Source organism: Mesoplodon mirus, assembly GCF_964341445.2.
Source record: "Mesoplodon mirus genome assembly, chromosome: 13".
Taxonomy (NCBI): domain Eukaryota; kingdom Metazoa; phylum Chordata; class Mammalia; order Artiodactyla; family Ziphiidae; genus Mesoplodon; species Mesoplodon mirus.
Window position 1 is genome coordinate 14782489 of NC_138989.1, and position 19068 is coordinate 14801556.

The 19068-nt window shown below is 54.0% G+C and overlaps 1 protein-coding gene across 3 annotated transcripts in view; it reads left to right on the forward strand.

The window, feature by feature from the left end:
* Nucleotides 1-19068, forward strand: part of RBM19 (RNA binding motif protein 19) — a 142838-nt gene that overhangs the window by 23933 nt on the left and 99837 nt on the right. For all 3 annotated transcript variants that reach the window (XM_082641568.1, XM_082641566.1, XM_082641567.1), the window contains exons 17-20: nt 7694-7848; nt 10715-10775; nt 14721-14800; nt 17276-17331. In XM_082641568.1, the coding sequence (XP_082497694.1) occupies nt 7694-7848; nt 10715-10775; nt 14721-14800; nt 17276-17331 (352 nt within the window). The remainder of the gene's footprint in view (nt 1-7693; nt 7849-10714; nt 10776-14720; nt 14801-17275; nt 17332-19068) is intronic.

The following is a 19068-nucleotide window of genomic DNA, read 5'->3' on the forward strand; positions in this document are numbered from 1 at the left end:
CCAAATTATCAGCAACCTTGGTTTCTACTTCAGTTATTAAACTTGGACATGACTAATGTTTTTCGGCCAAAAGCAAGTCCTCCTTTAAAGCACAGATTTGCCAGGAGCGAGGGCCCTGGAAACAGATCCAGCAGAGGCCTCTCCTAGCTTTGGGGGGACCACTAAGTATGGCGCCTCCCCGGGGGGCCGCTGCTCTGTGGCCACACTCTTTTGCAGGTGTCCCAGTGCTTCCCTCCCTCCTCTCTTGTTTTCTTCTGTGACACTCGTCACAGTTTGTATTTATCCTGTTTATTCATTTGTTTTACTTGTTTAACATCCGTAGCTGCCAGACAGTGAACCACGAGGGCAGGGAGGGGCCGGGAGGGGCCGTCTCGCTCACTGCTGGGTGCAAGCATCCAGTAGGGCCCCGGGCATGGGGTAGCTCAGGAATGTGAGTTGAGGGAGTGAAGGAATGCAGGAAGAAGGGTTTCTGTGCCTCTCTGTCTCTCTTTACCTGTGAAGAGTAGGGGCTGGGCCATCCTCATCCTTGTGTCCCACGCCCCGGCACGTAGTAGAGCTTGGTGACATTGGCACGTTTGTTCTCCATCGTTAGTTAAGCATCAAAACGTGGCCCCATCCATCGCATAATCTCCGTGGCTCCCTTCATGGGTACTGATTTATACCCACCCCCTCCCCTCACCCTTAAACTTTGTTTTAAAGGCTTATTGCTTCCCAGAAGTGTGTCATTGTGGGTTCCCTTCCTCAGTGTCTGTCTGACTCCCTCACTATACATCCATCCCGCAGGGCGGGTACCTCGTCTGCTTGTGCACTGCTGTGCCCCGGCACCCAGGAAGGTGCCCGGCGTCTGGTGGGAGAGCAGTCAGTAGGTGCTGAGTGAATCCACAGGCAAAAGCAGCATTTCCTCCATGCCAGGCCCTGCACTAAGCACTATGGGTCCTCCGTATGTGAGGCTTGCAGCTCCTGGGGAAGTCACTGTCTTCCTTGTCCTCTCCTAGCCCTGTGACTGGACAAGCCACCAGCCTTCTCCGATGCTGTTTCTGCATCTGTAAAATAGGCAGAAGGCCTTTGTGAGAGTTCGCTGAGAAGCCGCCCGAGTCACCATGACTCTGACCCTCGTCCTAATTCAGCAACATAAGGGGAAGTGGATGGTCTCTAACTCAGCCCTGAGCACCAGCTGGATGCCAGCCACTGAGCTGGGGCCACCAAGATGGGCCCAGCACTTAACACTTCCCCAGAAGCTCCCGGGCTGCTAGGGGGGCCGGTGGGGCTGTTTGGGGGTAGCTGAGCTGTCACAGTAATAGAAGTGGGCCCTGGGTGCAGAATGATCTGGAGCACAGCCAGGGGAGGCTTTGCAGAGATACGTGCCCTGGTCGGAAGGTAGAGGGCTGCCCCTGCCTGCCCCCAGTGTCCCCTGGGTGCCTGGGCCTAGGTTCCGGTGTTGAGAGCATCCCAGACAGACTGTCCCCAGCAGGCCCTGCCGCTTAGGGGGCTGCTGTCCAGGGTCCTGCCGTCCCTCACTCAGATGAGGCCTCGGAGCTAGGAGGACGGGGCCAATAGTCGCAGCAAATAAATCGGATCGGGGGCCAAGAAGCTGTGCACGCCGGTGCTGATTTCACACCCCGCTGGGTCCTGTGTCGTCAGGCGGATCCCCACAGAGCTCATATCCCGAGCCTCCTTTGGCCCTTTTTTGTTCCTTTTCTTACCTGTATCACATACACGGCCCCCTCCCTGGTCCCGGAGCTGTTCCTTTTCACCTGCTCCTCCCCCACGCCCGCCCCTCTGCACTCGGTTCCTGAAGCTTCCCCAGCTCCCCATCCCCACTGCTGGGGACTCAGCCGGCCCCCAAGCCCTGGATTTTCTCAGGCTCCGCAGGAAGGCGAGCAGGAGGGGAGTGGACAGAGAGGGTTTTTTTGTTCACCAGCCCCCCCCAACCTTTCTTTTCGGCAAAGCCCTCCGTTCCCTGTACCGTTCTCGAGGGAGGGGGACAGTGTGTTTTATCTCCCCACAACCAAGACCCTCACCTCCAGATAAAGGGCTCCAAGTCGGGGGAGGTCCTGAAAAGCTGCTTGCAACTGATAACAGTCTCTGCTGTCAGCCTTCCGCGCAGAGAGCCGGAAGGGGGAGGGAGCGACCGTAAATTCTGAGGCCTGATTATAATAAAGCCCCATGTGCTGATGCGTGACTGGATTTTATTGTGCCAACTACAGATGGACGCATATTCCCCCCTGCTTCTCCCAGCCCCCTCCAGCCCACTTTGCTTTCCAAGCCTTCCTCGCACCCGCACCCGCCCCCGTCCTGCTCTTCTTCCCACTTTTCCTGGTTCCTGGTGAGGTCGTTGGCAAACATCTGTTCGTTTTGTGATACCTCCTTTTTCCTTCCTAGTCTTCCTGTCGTCACCCCACTTGAGGCCAGGGGCAGAAGCGCTTTTCTTTCTTTTTTTTTTTTTTAATTTATTTTCTTTATTTTATTTCTGGCTGCGTTGGGTCTTCGTCGGTGCACGCGGGCTTTCCCTAGTTGCGGCGAGCGGGGGCTACTCTTCGTTGCGGAGCGCAGGCTTCTCATTGCGGTGGCTTCTCTTGTTGTGGAGCATGGGCTCTAGGCGCGCGGGCTTCAGTAGTTGTGGCACGTGGGCTCAGTAGTTGTGGCTCACGGGCTCTAGAGCACAGGCTCAGTAGTTGTGGCGCACGGGCTTAGTTGCTCCGCAGCACGTGGGATCTTCCTGGACCAGGGCTCAAACCCATGTCCCCTGCATTGGCAGGCGGATTCTTAACCGCTGGGCCACCAGGGAAGCCTGGCAGGAAAGCACTTTTAACAGTGACCTTTGGCTTCGTCCTTGGCCCTTGGCCGTTTCCACACCTCTCTGGACATGGGCATGGGTCATAGCAGGGCCTGGCCACTTGAGCGGGGCAGAAGCTCTTCCCAGGGATGTGGCCCACAGAGACACAGTCCTCTGCACTCAGACCTGCAGCGCTGGCTGTTCTTCTCAAAAGCCTGCAGCCGGCTGGCCTGCCTCTTCCGGCAGTGGGCCTGCGGAGGTAGGGATTCCTGACCTTTTCCCCTGGCCCAGACACTGTTTTATCTGGGTTTCTGTGCGTTAATTCTCATAATTGTCTTGCAAGTGGACCCTGTGATTGTCTTTCTCCTTTTTTGAATGGAAAGAAGGAAGCATAGAGAGGTTGAGTGACTTATGCAGAGTCACACATCTGGAAAGAGCTGGGCTGTGCCCAGAGCCACCAGCTCCCAGGTCTGTGCTCTTAGCTGTGACCCCACAGCTCCTGTCGGTCACACTAAGTGCCATTTGTGTAGCAAATCATCATCCACCAATAGTTTTGGAGCATCTTCTCTGGGCCCAGTGCTGGGGATGCAGAAGTTACTGAGTCAGATGTGGTCGCATCCTCAGAGAGCTCCCCTTGTAATTGGGGGACACAGAGAAGTGAACCGATAAGGTGATTTCAGAAAGGGGTAAGGCCTCTGAAGGAAAGGTACCCAGGGGACTCTGATGGCAAGTGGCCAGGCCTGTGCTGGGGACAACTGCACAGGAGGAGCTCTGAGGGGAGGACGTTTGAGCTGAGACCTGACAAGAAGCCAGGCCTGGGAAAATGGGATGAGCAGAACAGGGAGAGGAGACAGATGGCAAGTGCAAAGGCCCTGTGGCAGGGATGGGTTTTGGCAGGCTCAGAGATCAGAATAGAGGCTGGTGCAGCTGGAATGGAGAAGGCGAGGAGACAGAATGGGAGAAGCTGGCAGGCCAGGGACAGGTGCCGACGGGAGACCAGTGAGGAGAACACCCGGTCATCAGACAAGAGGCAACGGTGCCCTGGACCGGGGACCCAGCTTGCGGATGGAGTAGCAGACATTCAAATTTCCAAAGAAGCCAGCAGAGAAAAGAGGAGTCTGTGTATGTGTGTGTGTAGCTCCATTTTCCAGGTGACGATGCTAAGGCAGCGTGGGTAAGCCAGTCACCCAGGGCACACACACCGGGACCCTGACCCAGACCACTCTCATTTCTAAGGCCGTGCGTTTTCACAGCTCTGTGCTGCCTCCTGACTGCGGACTGTGGGCCCCCTTCTCGTTTTCTTCAGGCCCCCTTTTTTCAGCAGATCTCGAGACTGGGATGCCCTTGTCTTGTTAGCTCTTCCAGCATCCCAGGGGGAGTTGCAGACTGGGGGAGGTGGTGGCTGGGTACACAAAGGTTTGGAGAAACAACGGACATCTCTGTGCTGTTGGAGCAAAGCCAGGCTGCATTTAATCGTGTCTTTTATTTCAAGCTGGGTGTTCTCCCGGATGTTGGGGGTCAGGGGCATTGGCTGACTTAATAGAAGTGGGAGGAGCCAGGCCAGCTGCACACTCGGGTAGGTGATAGGTCCTGGCCTTTCTCGCAGTCCCCTCTTGTTCCCCCTGGGCTGGGACTGAGGGCAGCTCACCCACCGGGGAAGGGATCTGTCTGTTCCTGGGGTGCCAACCCTGACTGCAAGCCCATCTCAGCTCTGTCACGAAATCCAAACATCACACTTCCTGGCCAGGGGCCTGTGACCTTTGAAATAAGTGCTTTGAAGCAGACCAGCCCTTGCTCCTGGGGCAGGGAGGCAGGAAGGAGTGGACTCTGGCCCTGCTCACAGCCCCTGGGCTCCCCGGAGCTCTTGTCCTTGTGAGGCTTCAAATCCCTGGAATGCCACATTGGGAACTGGCTGGATTCCAGGCCCTTGGGAGAGGCAGAGGGAAGGGTCGTTGGGGTTTGCCAGGCTGGAAGTGGGCAGCAGAGCACAAAGGCGCGTAAGCTGGTTTAAATCCATCTGTTGACCACTGCCTGGTACAGAAGCCACATGCCGCTGAGTTAGTTGCCAAGAGTTTTAAAATGTGGGTTTTCCCGGGCTTCCCTGGTGGCGCAGTGGTTGAGAGTCCGCCTGCCGAGGCAGGGGACGCGGGTTCGTGCCCCGGTCTGGGAAGATCCCACATGCCGCGGAGTGGCTGGGCCCGTGAGCCATGGCCGCTGAGCCTGCGCGTCCGGAGCCTGTGCTCCGCGACGGGAGAGGCCCCAACAGTGAGAGGCCCACATACCGCAAAAAAAAAAAAAAAAAAAAAAAAAGTGGGTTTTCCCATGAAAAGCTGGACTTTCAGCTTCTCGTGAAAGCTCTGAACACCTGACCACACTTGGGTTGATCTGCCCCCGTGACAGCAATTGGCCGGTGCCGCGAACGGGCTGCCCCTTAAACCAGCATGGTTTTCTTCCAGTCAGCATCATCCCCCCCATTCTTTTCTCTACAAAAAAAATTTTTCAGTCTCCCATGAACCTCTCTTCCAACCTGAAGATGCCTGAGGTTTACAGTTCAGATGCAGCGAACTCCAGAACTTTCCATAGACCACCGGTTTACTGTGATGCAGCTGCTATGGTCGGCGGTGAGATAGCATTCTCGCAGGCCTAGCCCAGTCCCCGCACGCAGTGGGGCATCCGATTGGCATCCCTTCCTCTCTCCTTTTATCTCCGAGACGTCAGACGTGAGGCGAGCCCGTGGGGTGGGTGTCCTTTGCAGCTGAGGGGCATGGTCTTCCTTTCCATTGAAGTTCTCATTCAGAACCTGGGGTCTTAGCCTGTCTGCTTCGATTGGCATCCCTTCCTCTCTCCTTTTATCTCCGAGACGTCAGACGTGAGGCGAGCCCATCGGGTGGGTGTCCTTTGCAGCTGAGGGGCATGGTCTTCCTTTCCATTGAAGTTCTCATTCAGAACCTGGGGTCTTAGCCTGTCTGCTTCGATTGGCATCCCTTCCTCTCTCCTTTTATCTCCGAGACGTCAGACGTGAGGCGAGCCCGTGGGGTGGGTGTCTTTCGCAGCTGAGGGGCATGGTCTTCCTTTCCATTGAAGTTCTCATTCAGAACCTGGGGTCTTAGCCTGTCTGCTTAGTTTTGCTTCCCCATCATTACTAATACTTCTTCTACCCTGCTTTGCTTTGAAAGTTGGGTTTTGAGGACAAATGGCCACACCACGGAGTCCCCTGTTGGGTAAATTGCGTTCGTTTCTTGGGTGGGGGAAGGAGCCTTTATGTAGATTTCTTCTTTTTTGTTCTGGAGCGAGAGTCTGGATTCTGGGTTCACCTCCGAGGGAGTGTGAAGGGTGAAGGCTGCCTGTTCAGCTGATGTGAAACCGGCAACATCCCCACTGTGGCTCTTTTCCATTAGGGCTTGAAAGGGTTGTTTTATGACAAAGCAGTTGAAGTTCAGTTAGGACTGGCCAGCAATAGGCTTGCATCAGAAGGGACCGGGGTGATGGAGAGGGCTCTTGTGCTCAGCGTGAGAGCGTGGGGGACGGGTTTGAAGCCCCAGAAGCTCCCTTGGCCTTGAACTACTTGCATGCAAGTGGGCACGAGAGAATGGAGCGTCCCCGTCCGCTCCAGGTTGGCACGTGCAGGGGGCTCAGACCTGAGGGGAGGGTCGGGGCCACATGCTCAGAACCATGAGGGTGGGAGCGGGTGGGCATCTTTGAGAATGGCTGAGATGGAGTTTGATTTCCCCGGGGGGTACGGGAGGAGCTTCCAGAGCTTGAATGTGGGGGAAAAGATGATTGTCCCCAGGCCCCAATCATGTGAAAAACTGGGGAGGTTGACCCAAACGGAACACATTTTTCCAGCAGCGGAACTTCTCAAGAGGTCACGATGCCACCTCCAACCTCGTGAGGCTTCTGGCACCCTTGGGTGACATCCACGTTCTCCACCAGGGCTCCATCCTGAGCTGCAGCCACATGCCCGCCCTGCTAACTCACAGCCTCACGATTGTCCTTCCCTCCTGCAATGCTGTTTCTTCAGAGTAGGCGTGTCACAGGGGTGGGAGTGACAGGATGGAGCCCTTTGTAATCACAGTCTCCAGACATAACCAGGAGCACGTTATTTTCTCTTCTTGCGTATGTGTCTCGTAAGCTCTGGGTACAGGACGTGATTGGGGTCACGTCGTATGTTGTTTTGCACCTTCATTTTTCTCTTAATTTTTCTGTCACGAGCATCGTTCCACGTCTTTAAACATTCTTCGGAAACATCATCTTTAACTACATATTAGTCTAGCCTTTGGTGGCAGTATAACTCTCCAGATCTCTTGTTTATGAATATAGTGGGTTTTTGTCTTTTTTTCAGTTTTTCGCTGTTACATGTAACTCTGAATTGAATATATTTTGTGGAGATGAAAACATACTGTTATGTGTATGCTTCCTGAAGTAATGTATATTGGGGATTTTAAATGAACGTAACATCCCTTAGGTTCAAGGGGTATTTAGAAGATTCTGAGTTTTGCTCCCATTCTGTAATTTTTGCAGTTTTAAGTTGCATTTTATTTTGAAAGTTCGCTAAGTGCTGGTTTTTGAGGAAAAAGAACATGTCGCTTACGTTTGCAGCTCACAGTAATTTATTTTGAGGTTCAAATTATATGGGTTATATAATGTGGGTCAGTCTAAGTGAAGGCTCCTGGGTTTTGGTCTGTGCTTCATACTCTTTTCTCTTTAAAACAGAGGCAGGAAGCACGGCGGTCTCTCCCCTCCCTCAGCCCACCCCCCAGCAGTTGCTAAAACGCAGCACAAGCTGTCCCTTCCTGACGCTGCCCACTCGGAGACAGAACACCCTGGGTCTGGCAGGTTCTGTGCTTTAGGTCCCAGGGCTTAGGCAGATAAGGCATCATTTAACAGATTTGTTTTGGTCGGGGGGTGCCCATGCAGACGGCGAGACCCCAGAAGGTGAAAAGCAGACAGAGGGAGAAGCACACGACACTTCAGCAAAGATGGAGGAGGAAGAGGAGGAGGAGAGCCTTCCTGGGTGCACGCTGTTTATCAAAAATCTCCACTTCGACACAACCGAGGAGACGCTGAAGGGGGTGAGTGACCGCTCAGCCCAGAAGGAGTGGGCGGGGTGGGTGGGGCGGGAGACCCAGTCTGCTGATGTCACTGTGTTTATCCTGCCTGGACTAGTGACTCGTGGCAGCGTATAGATTAACAGCCAACAGCCACTGCATTGACACCTCCACCGAGCTGTCCAGTAGACATCTCACCCGGAGATCGGAGCCCTGGCCAGACCAGTCTGGGGGCTGGCAGGGGCGCCCGCGTGCACTCGAAGGGGACCTGTTGGGATGCGGTGTGAGAGCTGTAGTCAGAAAACAAGGCCCCTCCCCAGGTGGTGTCTGCGAGAGTAACCACCCAGAAGTAAACGCCAGCACACCCTCCTGGCCTGGTGGGAACATGCAGAAGACACAGCACTGAGTGAATCTGGAGGAGGGGCAGTCCTGCCTGGAGTCCCTAATGGGCTGAGAGTTTTGCATTCATAGGAAGGGGGCAGAGGGGAAAAGGATGGGGAACTCCAAGTACACGTTGGGAAAATGCCAAGTGATAGGTGCTGGGGGGCTTCTAGAAGGAATTGGGCCAGAGATCTGGAAATGGGGATTCTAGTGCCAAAGGACTGGGGTCTGTGAGCTCCCCCAGTGGACTGAGAACTGTCCATGGGGAGAGTCTCCATTTCTTTAAACTGGGTTTGGCACAGAATAAATGCTCGATGCCTTTTTTTTTTTTTTTTAATGCATGAATTGGTGATTGGCAGCCTGACAGCCATGAACTGGTTCTGGAAAGGAAGAAGGCCGTGAGGATTGAACTGATTGGTTTCTGCAAATTCTTTTGAGCTCTGAAATCCTAGAGCTGGATTCAAGAGGGGAGATGGGGTCCACTGAGTCCTAGAGGCAGGAAGGTGGTGGATGGGTAGAAAGGAGGCCAGCCTGCATTGGGCGGGAAAGCCCAGGGTGTCAAGGTGAAGCAGGGGGTCAGAGCCTGCACGCTGGGACCCTCTGGCTACATCTCCAATGTGACTGTCACTCGCCAGTTAGAAAAGCCACCACGGCAGCAGAGGTGCCTGGCAAAAGCAGCAGCATTTTAAGGGCAGAGGTCCGCCCTCTGGGGCAATGGGAAACCCACCCTTGGACTTTTCCTGGGCTCCTTCCTGAATCCGTTTTGGTCTGGTTTGAGTTTGCTTTTACAAACAGGCACACACTAGTAATGTCCAAAGGCTAGATAGCTTTGAAGAGGTCAAACCAGCTTGCGGAGGGTTTGTTTTCTATTTCTGCTGTGCTGGCCCCCCTGTATCTGGTATGGGGATGTTGTCAACGGGAACCATTTTTTTCCTGGAAGATGTGCCCAAGCTTCAGCCTAAGAGCATCCTTGGAATTAAAGAACTCTGGAGCTGGAAGGTACAGCCAAAATGATCTAGTCCAGGTTCTTCGTATTACAGATGTGAAGACTGAGGTTCAGAGAGCTCAGTTCACCGACCTGCAGTCACACAGCCCATTCGAGGCACTGTGGGGCGCAGCATCCAGCTCACAGGGCTCCTGTTAACAGCATCCTGAGCGGAGAGTTGTGCTTAAGGGTCAGTCTGCCTGGACTTGGGTCCCAGCCTCACTCCTTACTGACAGTGTGACCCTGGGCTGGTCCTTTAGCCTTTCTGTGCCTCAGTTTCCCCATTTGTAAAAAGGGGGTGTTACTAGAATCTTCTGTGGAGCTGTTTGGAAGATCTGATTAGAATGAATGAGATAATTCAAGTAAAGTGTCTGACAGTTGGAATAAGGGAGTCAGTGGATGTCAGCTGCGTGCGGTTCTTGTTTGCTGGTCCGGATCCCCCCTCCCCCCTGCTTCCCCTTCACTCAGTCGGTGAACAGTGACCGGCACCTGCCTCTCCCTGGGCCCTGTGTGTGCCGTGGAAGACACCACAGTGAGCCAGAAGGACAGGAATTCGCACTGGTCAGTTCTCAAATTCTAGCAAGAGAGACAAAAAAAGTAAAGAGAAAAATAGAGCAGAATGGGATTTTTGAAAGTTTTTTTTTTGCTGGCCTCTCACTGTTGTGGCCTCTCCTGTTGCGGAGCACAGGCTCCGGACGCGCAGGCTCAGCGGCCATGGCTCACGGGCCCAGCTGCTCCGCAGCATGTGGGGTCTTCCCGGACCGGGGCACGAACCTGTGTCCCCTGCATCGGCAGGCGGACTTTCAACCACTGCGCCACCAGGGAAGCCCGGAAGTTTTAAACATTAATTGGCGTTAGGTACAGGGGCAGTGAGAGGGTCAGGACTGGGGTCAGTGGACTCCAAGCTTCTAAATGTAAGCCCAGCTTCCCCACTGCATGACCCTCGGTGATTCCCTGGACCGTTCAGTGTCCCAGGTCCTTCTTGGACACTGGGAGCCAGGACCCAGCCCAGTGGCCCTTACAGGGAACCCTAAGGGACCGTCCAAGCTACTTAAAGTAAGCCATGATCCAGTGCCTCCAGATATTTTGGGGACCCCTGAGATGATATTAGGGGAAATTTGGGGAGCCTAGTGTCTGGCCAGGACCCCCACCTGCATGGTGTTTAGAACCTGGGCTCTGGCGCCTGGATCCAAATATCAGCTCCAGGGCTTCCCAGCTCTGTGACCCTGGGTGTGCATGTCTAACCCCTTGGAGCCTCAGTTTTGTCATCTGCAAAATGGGTCAGTCTACCGGGTAGTAACACCTACCTGGTAGAATCACTGCAAGGGCTGGATGAGTTCACGCAGGCAGAGGGCTCGGGCCAGGGCCTGGCCACGGAAGCACATCCAGGGTTAGCTCTGCTCTTACTCTTGCTCTCTCCATGCCTGCAGTTGCCTGGTCCCCTCTGTCTTTCAAGACACGCCTACACTAGGTTGCGGGATTCGCCCAGAAACTCTGATAATACATGTCAACGTTCTCTTGCAGGTGTTTTCCAAAGTGGGTGTGGTGAAGAGCTGCTCCATTTCCAAGAAGAAGAACAAAGCAGGTATTTCGCAGGAGATCTCAGTCAGAAAGGAACAATTCTGAAAGAAACAGTGTCGCTCTGGGTAGGGGGTAAGGGTACCTCTCTCTTGCTTAATCTGAGGGTCTTCTTTCATTCTGAAGCATTGGCAGCCCCACGCTCTCTCGTTTGGCTCATCTAAAATGGTCCTCCTTTCTGGGTCCCTGGAGACTCCTGGTTTCCGGTGGGAGCAGCCATGCATGTCAGATTCTTCTGAACCTAGACCCTTTGACACCCTGGACTGTTGGGTGGTTTCAGAGCAGTGTGATTAGAGGGCTGGCAGGGTTGACACTGTTCCGTGGCAGAAGCCTCTCCCTGTCCCCAGCATCTCTGTGCTCTGGAAATCTCCCAGGGAAGAGCAAGAACAGACCCGTCTTGGGCTTTCCCTCTTCCCTTCCAAGAGAAATGACCCCAATGTAGAACATCCGGAACATTCCACTGAGTCATCAGCCACGCACCTCACTGGCCCCTGGGTGCCTGGGCCACACAGACCCCACCCTCATCTCTCCTGTCAGCCTCAGGCGTTGCCACGAGTCCCTTGGCGTCTCCCTGTTTCTTCTCCAGTCCTGGCTTCCTGCACACGATATGCCATTGTTGCTTGCTTTCTCACAGCTGTGCGGTCCCCATCCCTTCAATTTGGCGGGACTTGTAGGGAGGCCACGTGGGCTGTCCCATGGCTGTGTCCTGAGAGACTAATGAGCTAGTGGTTACAGCACAGAGCAACAAGGGGTCTGGTAGAGGGGGCCCTGGCTGGACAGGAGCCCAGGCCAGGGGTCTCCATGTCAGACCGCGACTTGCAGTCAGCTGGTGGGAGCCGGGTGTGGGTGACAGAGGCGGGAGAGGGCGTAGTAGCAGGTCGGGAATGTAGTGAAGAGGCAGAAGAGGAACCTAGAAAGGTAGGCTGAGTCCAGATCACAGAATGGCTTTCTGCCAGGCAGAGGAGTCTGGGCTTTTTTGTTTGTTTGTTTGTTTGTTTGTTTTTGCGGTACGCGGGCCTCTCACTGTTGTGGCCTCTCCCGTTGCAGAGCACAGGCTCCGGACGCGCAGGCTCAGTGGCCATGGCTCACGGGCCTAGCCGCTCCGCGGCATGTGGGATCCTCCCAGACCGGGGCACGAACCTGTGTCCCCTGCATCGGCAGGCGGACTCTCAACCACTGTGCCACCAGGGAAGCCCGAGTCTGGGCTTTTTGCCAGAGGAGCCTTGGAGGGTCTGAAGCAGACAGGTGGCATAGAATTTGGGGGGTTTCTTGTATTCGTTTGCTAGGGGTGCCATAATAAAGCACCACAAACTAGGTGGCTTCCACCACAGAAGTTTATTACCCCACAGTTCTGGGAGCCAGAAGTCCAGGATCAAGGTGTGGGCAGGGTTGGTTCGTTCTGAGTGCTTGTGAGGGAAGGATCTGTTGCAGCCTCTCTCCTTGGCCTGTAAGTGATTGTCTTCATGTTCACATGGCATTCTCCCGTGTGCACCTGTCCTGTGTTCAGAGTTCACCACCACCCCTTTTCTTTTTTGTAAGGATACCGATCATATTGGATTAGCACTTAACCTCATGACCTCAGTTTTGCCTTGATTACCTCTGCAAAGGATCTGTCTCCAAATACGGTCACATTCTGAGATGTGCAGGTTAGGACTTTAACGCACACTGCGGGGCTGGGCACAGTTCAAACCATAACATCCCTGTTCACCAGGAACCACAGATGTAGTTTGGACTACAAGGAAAGGCAGCTAAGCACCTAGTGAACGACATGAAGGCCCAGTTTGGGGGGGCTGGGGACGGAGTTCAGAAAAAGAGGTGACCCCTGAAGTCTGGCGGGTGAGACAGGCTGGCAGAGGGGTCGCCAGTTCCATCCAGGGCTGTCCCTGCAGGTTGTAGTGTCACCGTGCCCTTCTCCACAATCAGACGCTCCGTGGAGACTGCCTCTCGGCCCTCGGGAGCGCTCTTCAGGGTGCTTTAGAACTGTTATCTGATCTTTCAGTGTCATGGGCAGCTCTTGAAGCTACACTGTCTTTTTTAAAGAGCCTGTATTTGAGAGCCCTGCTCTCTGGGGCTCATCCATCACAGCTTGGGGGGAATCTAGATGGTGTCTGTTATCAGCAAGGGTCTCAGCAGGAACCAGAGAGCACACTCAGCGGGGGTTGTCAAGGAGATGTTTGTAGTAAAGGGGCCAAGTGCCCAGGTTATGGGCTGGGCTGAGGGGACCCACAGGGGAATGTCGAGGCAGTGGATCATGTGGGAGAACGCCCCTCCCCTGCGGAGCCCAGAGGCCGCGGCTAGGGAGTGGTGTGACCAGAGCCACAGAAGAAGGGCCCCAGCAGAGCCAAGGGTGTGGGTTGGACACTGGCGCTGCCAGAACCACGCCAAAGCGGGTAGGCGATGGGGTGTGTGGAAAGAACGGGGCCCCCAACTCTCCCTCCTCCACCCGCCTGCGTCAGATCGGACCTTTCCATTGGGTAAACCGAACAGGAAACCAGAAGGCCGGGGAGCCCAAGTCATGCTGTCTATGGACATCAGCGTTTCAGGGCAGGAGAAGGGCAGAATGGATCTGCACAGCGTCACTGAATCGGCAATGAACTTGACTCTGTAGTTGCCTTTAACACCATCTTAATGAGCTTTTTAAATACCCTACGGGCACAGACCCTCCAGCCTTGGCCCTCAGAACAGTTTTCACATATCCACTGGCAAACAAATACTGAAAGTCACCACGGGGTGGCGCTACCCACCAGCCATCCGTTCTGTCTGAATCTCCTTCCTGTCGCCCGCAGAACCGTGTCTGGGCTGTTTGTGGAATTTCTTCCTGCTTTGGGCCCTCAGGTTTTTTTTGTTTTTTTGTTTTTTTGCGGTACGCGGGCCTCTCACTGTTGTGGCCTCTCCCGTTGCGGAGCGCAGGCTCCGGACGCGCAGGCTCAGCGGCCATGGCTCACGGGCCCAGCCGCTCTGTGGCATGTGGGATCCTCCCGGACCGGGGCACAAACCCGTGTCCCCTGCCTCGGCAGGCGGACTCTCAACCACTGCGCCACCAGGGAAGCCCTGGGCCCTCGTTTTATAACACATAGTTGTGAGTAGAAATGCAAACAAGCAGGGGCACAGCCTCACAAACGATACAGACAAAGATGAGGACTGCTGGGTCAACAGTGGTGAACTCTGAGCCTCATTTGGGCCCATCAGCCTTGAGCCGACCCTCTTTGAGTTCAACTGTGAAAAAAATAGTAAAATTAGTAAATCAGCATGAGCCGCGGGGGTGGAGGCATGCATCACATTTGTGTCAAAGAGCAAGGTGTAATTAGAGGCCTTATTCTTGTGTGCCCCCAGTTATACATATTTACAGTCAGGAAGTAGAGTTCTCTATAAATTTTGGAGATACCCCTGGCTATCTGAACTCTTGCTACTCACGACCCAGCAATAGGGAACCAGAGGAGTTCTAACGAGGTGGTCACAGCCTCCCTGTCCCAACCTTATGTCTGAAGCCCAGGAACCACGTGTAACTGGGTGGTCAGAAATACTTTGTAAAGAGTAAGCCCTTGACGTGCTTGACTTTGATGCATGTGTTCCTATTATGCATTATGTATGAAAGCAGGGGACTGCCTGGGTAGAGGTTTTGCCGCCTGTCGTGGCCATGGTCATCCCTCCCTCCCAAAGGTGGAATTCTATTATGAAGTTAATTATCACGTCGATCATCTGTTAATTAATAGTCAACTGGGCCTCAGGTGGCGGCTATATAACCTCGCTGGCTGATTCTTCAAGACGACTGGTAATAAATGGCCAGCCGGGAGCTGGGATCTTTTTGGGAACAAAGAGGGGCATGAAGAAATGAGAATGTCGAGGGGCCGTCCAGGGGCCCCTTGGAGCCTTTGAACTTGGTCTGGTGCACCTTCTTTGTTTTCCTCCCTGCCTGGCGCCCCAGTACGATTCCCACCTCTCTCTCTTTCAGGAGCGCTGCTGTCCATGGGGTTTGGATTCGTGGAATACAGGAAACCGGAGCAGGCCCAGAAAGCTCTCAAACAGCTCCAGGTAAGTGGGGATTCTCAGTCGAGGTCCACAGGGGCACGAGGCAGATGGGGCGGTATCCCGTCAATCTTCTGAAATTGAGTGGGAATGCAGATCAGCCCACATCTTCCCAGGCCCATTGCTTTCTCCAGTTCCCTAGGGGACCGTGACCCACGGCCTTGAACCTTCCTCAGCCCCCGACAGTCACTACAAGGCATTCCTTCAGTCTGCAACTCTTGATCAAGAGCCTGGTTTGTGCCAGACCTCAGGGAGATGGGTGAAGCAGACCTCTGAAGAAATACGCCAAGACCAGGTCATGAGAAGTGCTCGGAGGCAGATAAAGCAGACACTGTGGTGAGGGGAAGGCTCCTTTAGATCGCGTGGTCAGGAGAGGCCCTCTCTGAGGACGTGACAGTTGGGCTGACACCGGATTGACAAGAAGGAGTCAGCTACACAGAGGTCTCGGAACAACACGTGCAAAGGGTCTGGGGCAGGGGCTCGGGGGCAGCAGTGAGCTTACTGTGTCTGAGGAGCAGAAAGAGGCCCGTGTGGCAGGGACAGGGGACAGGGCGGGAGGTACGTGGAGCTGGATCTTGCAGACCTTTTATGGACCGTGGAATTCAACATAGAGGCAGTGCGATCCCATCAGAGGGCTTGGAGCACTTTGGGGAAGGATCTGATTTCTGCTGCAGAGCAATCTCTCCAGCTGCTGTGTGGAGGGTGCATCATAGGAGGGCAGGTTGGAGACCGTTGAGTCCTCCAGGCACAGGTCAGGGTGGACGCAGTGAAAGTGGGGAGAAGGGGGCTGAACGCAGAGGTGTTTGGGACACAGGCTTATGTCCTACTGAGAAAGGAGCGATGCTCTCCTGCTAGGTCGAAGCACAGGGACAGATCAGGGCCCTGGATGGCAGGAAGGGAGCTGAGGTTACAGGGAGCAGAACAGAGCCCCAAAGTGGGCCAGGCCTCAGCTTAGGACAGTGTCCTCAGCACCTTCCCTGACACCCCACGTCCCCAGGCCCTTCGATAGCAGGAAGGGGACAAGGAACAATGCTTTCTCACGAGCCTCTTTCTTTCTGGAGGCCCGCTTGCTCCAGGGGGTCCAGGATCCCTTTTAAACCCTATTCAGGAAGTCACGTGTCTGTACAGGCCATCCAGGCAGCGGCAACATAAGATGGAGTTGACCAGGGCCAAGTTTACAAGCGAGCGCGTAGCAAGCTGCGCGCCCTCCCAGCTCCCATTCTCTCTGAGACGTGTGCTTGGACCTGCACAGCTGGGCTGGATACCGGGTGAAAAGGGCACCCATACCGGCCCACCTCCCTGTGAAGCCTGGCTTTATAGGGAGCCTCCAGGTGATGGAGTCTGTCGCAGTAGAGCTTGCTAGTCAAGCGAAAGGCCTTGGGGATTATAGGAAATATAACTGGGCACTTAGCCGATATGATCGTTTTTGTAGAATTTTGATGACCCTCCCCTTGGCCCAAAGCAACTCCAGGGAGGGCTGAATTGGGTTTGGGTGGGGTGATGGGGAGGCATGGCCTCTGGGGCCTCTGCTCTCACTTGGAAAGTCTCTCTGCTCTCCACCTCACATGCCCATGGGGCCAGGCTAGCTGTAAACTAGCGACAGGGCCAGCAACACCCAGAACAGAACCTGGGCACCTGCGCCCCTTCTAACGGGGCAGCCACTTCTTGGCCTCAGCCAGTTACTGCCTGACGGGCAGGTGGGCCCCAGCCATACCAGATCTTCTCTGGTTTTTTGTTTTGTTTGTTGTTTTTTCAAGAGACACTAGAAATCCAACTTTGTCATTAGATGCTGTGTACTCATTTAACTGGATTTCAGCTCTGCACGCCCAGTGGTCTGTCTTTCTCTTCCGTGTAATTCAGGAGCCTGTCAGATTCTACCTTGCACACATTAGAGTTAATGTTCTGTGCCTCGCTGTGTGCTACATACGGGCATATTGCCGCAAAGAACTGTTTATACGAAGCTACGTGCGCTGTATTTTATGGGAGACTTTAAAGGATTTTCAAGGGTAATTTTGCTAATACACCAGTTTTGCCTTAAGGGACCCATGTTAAGAGCCTAGCTTTAGATGCATCTCTGCTGTGATTTAGAATTTTTTTTTTTAACAGCATACAATCCAAACCAAACTCTCTCTCTGCAAGCCAGACCAAAGGGGCTTACTTTGCCTGAAAATGCTTATAAACAATGGAAAATTCTGTGCCCCTTGAATGGCTTAAAGGTCAAGGCCCACTCGTGGCTCCAGAGGACTTGGAAGGCTGGGTCTCCGTAAGCACCAGCTGCTGCTCGGGCTCAGCGGGAACCACTTCCAGGAAAAGCCCTCCTCTGTCCTTGACTCCAGCGGGCTTGTCTCCTGGGAACAGTCAGTGCCCCCTCGAAGTTCTCTCTCCCCTCACTCAGCCGAAGCCCTCTCCGGTGAAGGACAGGGCTACGGGTGAGTGCTTCTAAGAGGACAGAGGGACAGGCTGTGTTGTCTCATCTCTCAGGGTCACGTCATGGACGGCCACAAGCTGGAAGTCAGGATCTCAGAACGAGCCACCAAGTGAGTCTCCCCTGCCCCCTCTTCCTTGGGTTGAGTCCGTCCCTTTTGTGTTGGTGCCGCTGCCCTGGAGGGTGTCTCATGGTCTTTGAACATCCTCCCCGACCCAACCCCCCCTCACCCTGGGACCCCTTCCTAATTAAGCAGGTGTCCCACATGCCAGCTCCGATACCCATTTCCCTGGTAAACTGGGACCACGCCAGTCCCCGGAGTAAACGTGTTAGTACACATCTATTATAACAAAAGGAACACAGGTGGGAGAAGCTAGCAAAACCCACTTATCTTGGCCCTATAAATAAACCCAGGGAGACTTGCAAGTTGCTGGAGCCTTGGACAAACCAGAAGCAGTGAGCAAACCTAGACGTCTCGCATTATGGGGCTTGCTTTCTTGGAGCTGGACAACGGTGCCCAGAGACAGCCTCCACTTAATTTGAAAGAGGTTCAGTAGATGTTAGAGATGGAGACAGACCACTGGACCCAATGACCAGTTTCCTAAAGTAGTGGAGGTCTCTTGGGAGTTTTAGTTTTGCCCCTACATCTTCACCCTTGCAAGTCCTAATTGAACTAATACATTGGAGGTGCTTTGAACAGTGCCTGGCATGTAACGTGTACCTGGGGTCAGCCTTTATCATTGTTGTCATTGTCAATCCCATCTGTCCGCCTCAGGTGATGAAATGACTGCCTCTAACAATCCTTGGGCTGGTTTAAGATGTTTATGTGATGGTTTTCAGCAAGTCGGTCATTTGTTGTGGTCGTTGAGCAGATTAGCTGCCAGTGAGCTGACCTGAAGCTGCCGCTATCTCTTCCTTCTCTCTCTGTTTTTTAATGCTACCTGTGAAGCCAGCCTCGGCCACCTCTGGTGGTGTCCACCCATCCCAGTCCATTCCATGCTGAGCATCCTTAGCCAGAAGAAGGCTTGGTGTGGGAGCCCCCAGAAGCTAACGGGCATTCTTGAGCCATGAATTAAGAGTGGGGAGGGGCGTCCAAGCTTTGTGCCCTGCAGCTTTGGGTTCTAATCCAGAGGCTGTGTGACCTTGGGCAGCTGATTTTGCCCGTAAAGTAAAATGTGAAAACTGGAGGTTGTGCATGAAGCATCTAGCACATGGCCAGCACGTGATCACTCAGCCAGTGGTGCCGGTCTGTCTTCTCAGTCCCCTGACTCCAGGGAGTCAGGCTGAAGTCACCTTGCAGGCTCTCAATTCCTAGGCAGTGTTCATTTAGTTTTTCTTTTATTCAGCAAAAAATTACAGAAAGCCTACTGGGCACCAGACACTCTTCCCAGGAGCTGGGGAGGGAGATTCCTCATGGGGTTTACATTCTAGGGCGGCGCTATTTGATAGAAGTTTCTGCGATGATGAAAACATCCTATAATGTTCTACATCTGCACTGCCCAGCGTGGTAGCCCCTTGCCACACATGGCATTTGAGCTCTTGAAACGTGGCAGCTACCACTGTGTTAATTATCTATCGCTACCTAACCAAGTATCCCAAAACTTAACAGCTTTAAACAGCAAGCATTTATAATCTCACAGTTCCTGAGGGTCAGGAATTCAGGAGCAGCTTAGGTGGGAAGTTCCGTCTTGGCATCTCTTACGAGGTTGCCGTCAAGACGTTGGCCAGGGCTGCAGTCTCATCTGAAGGCTCAACTGGGGTTGATGGCTTCACCTGCAAAATGGCACATTCACATGGCTGTTGGCAGGAGGCCACAGTTCCTCACCACGTTGGCCTCTCCCTAGGCTTG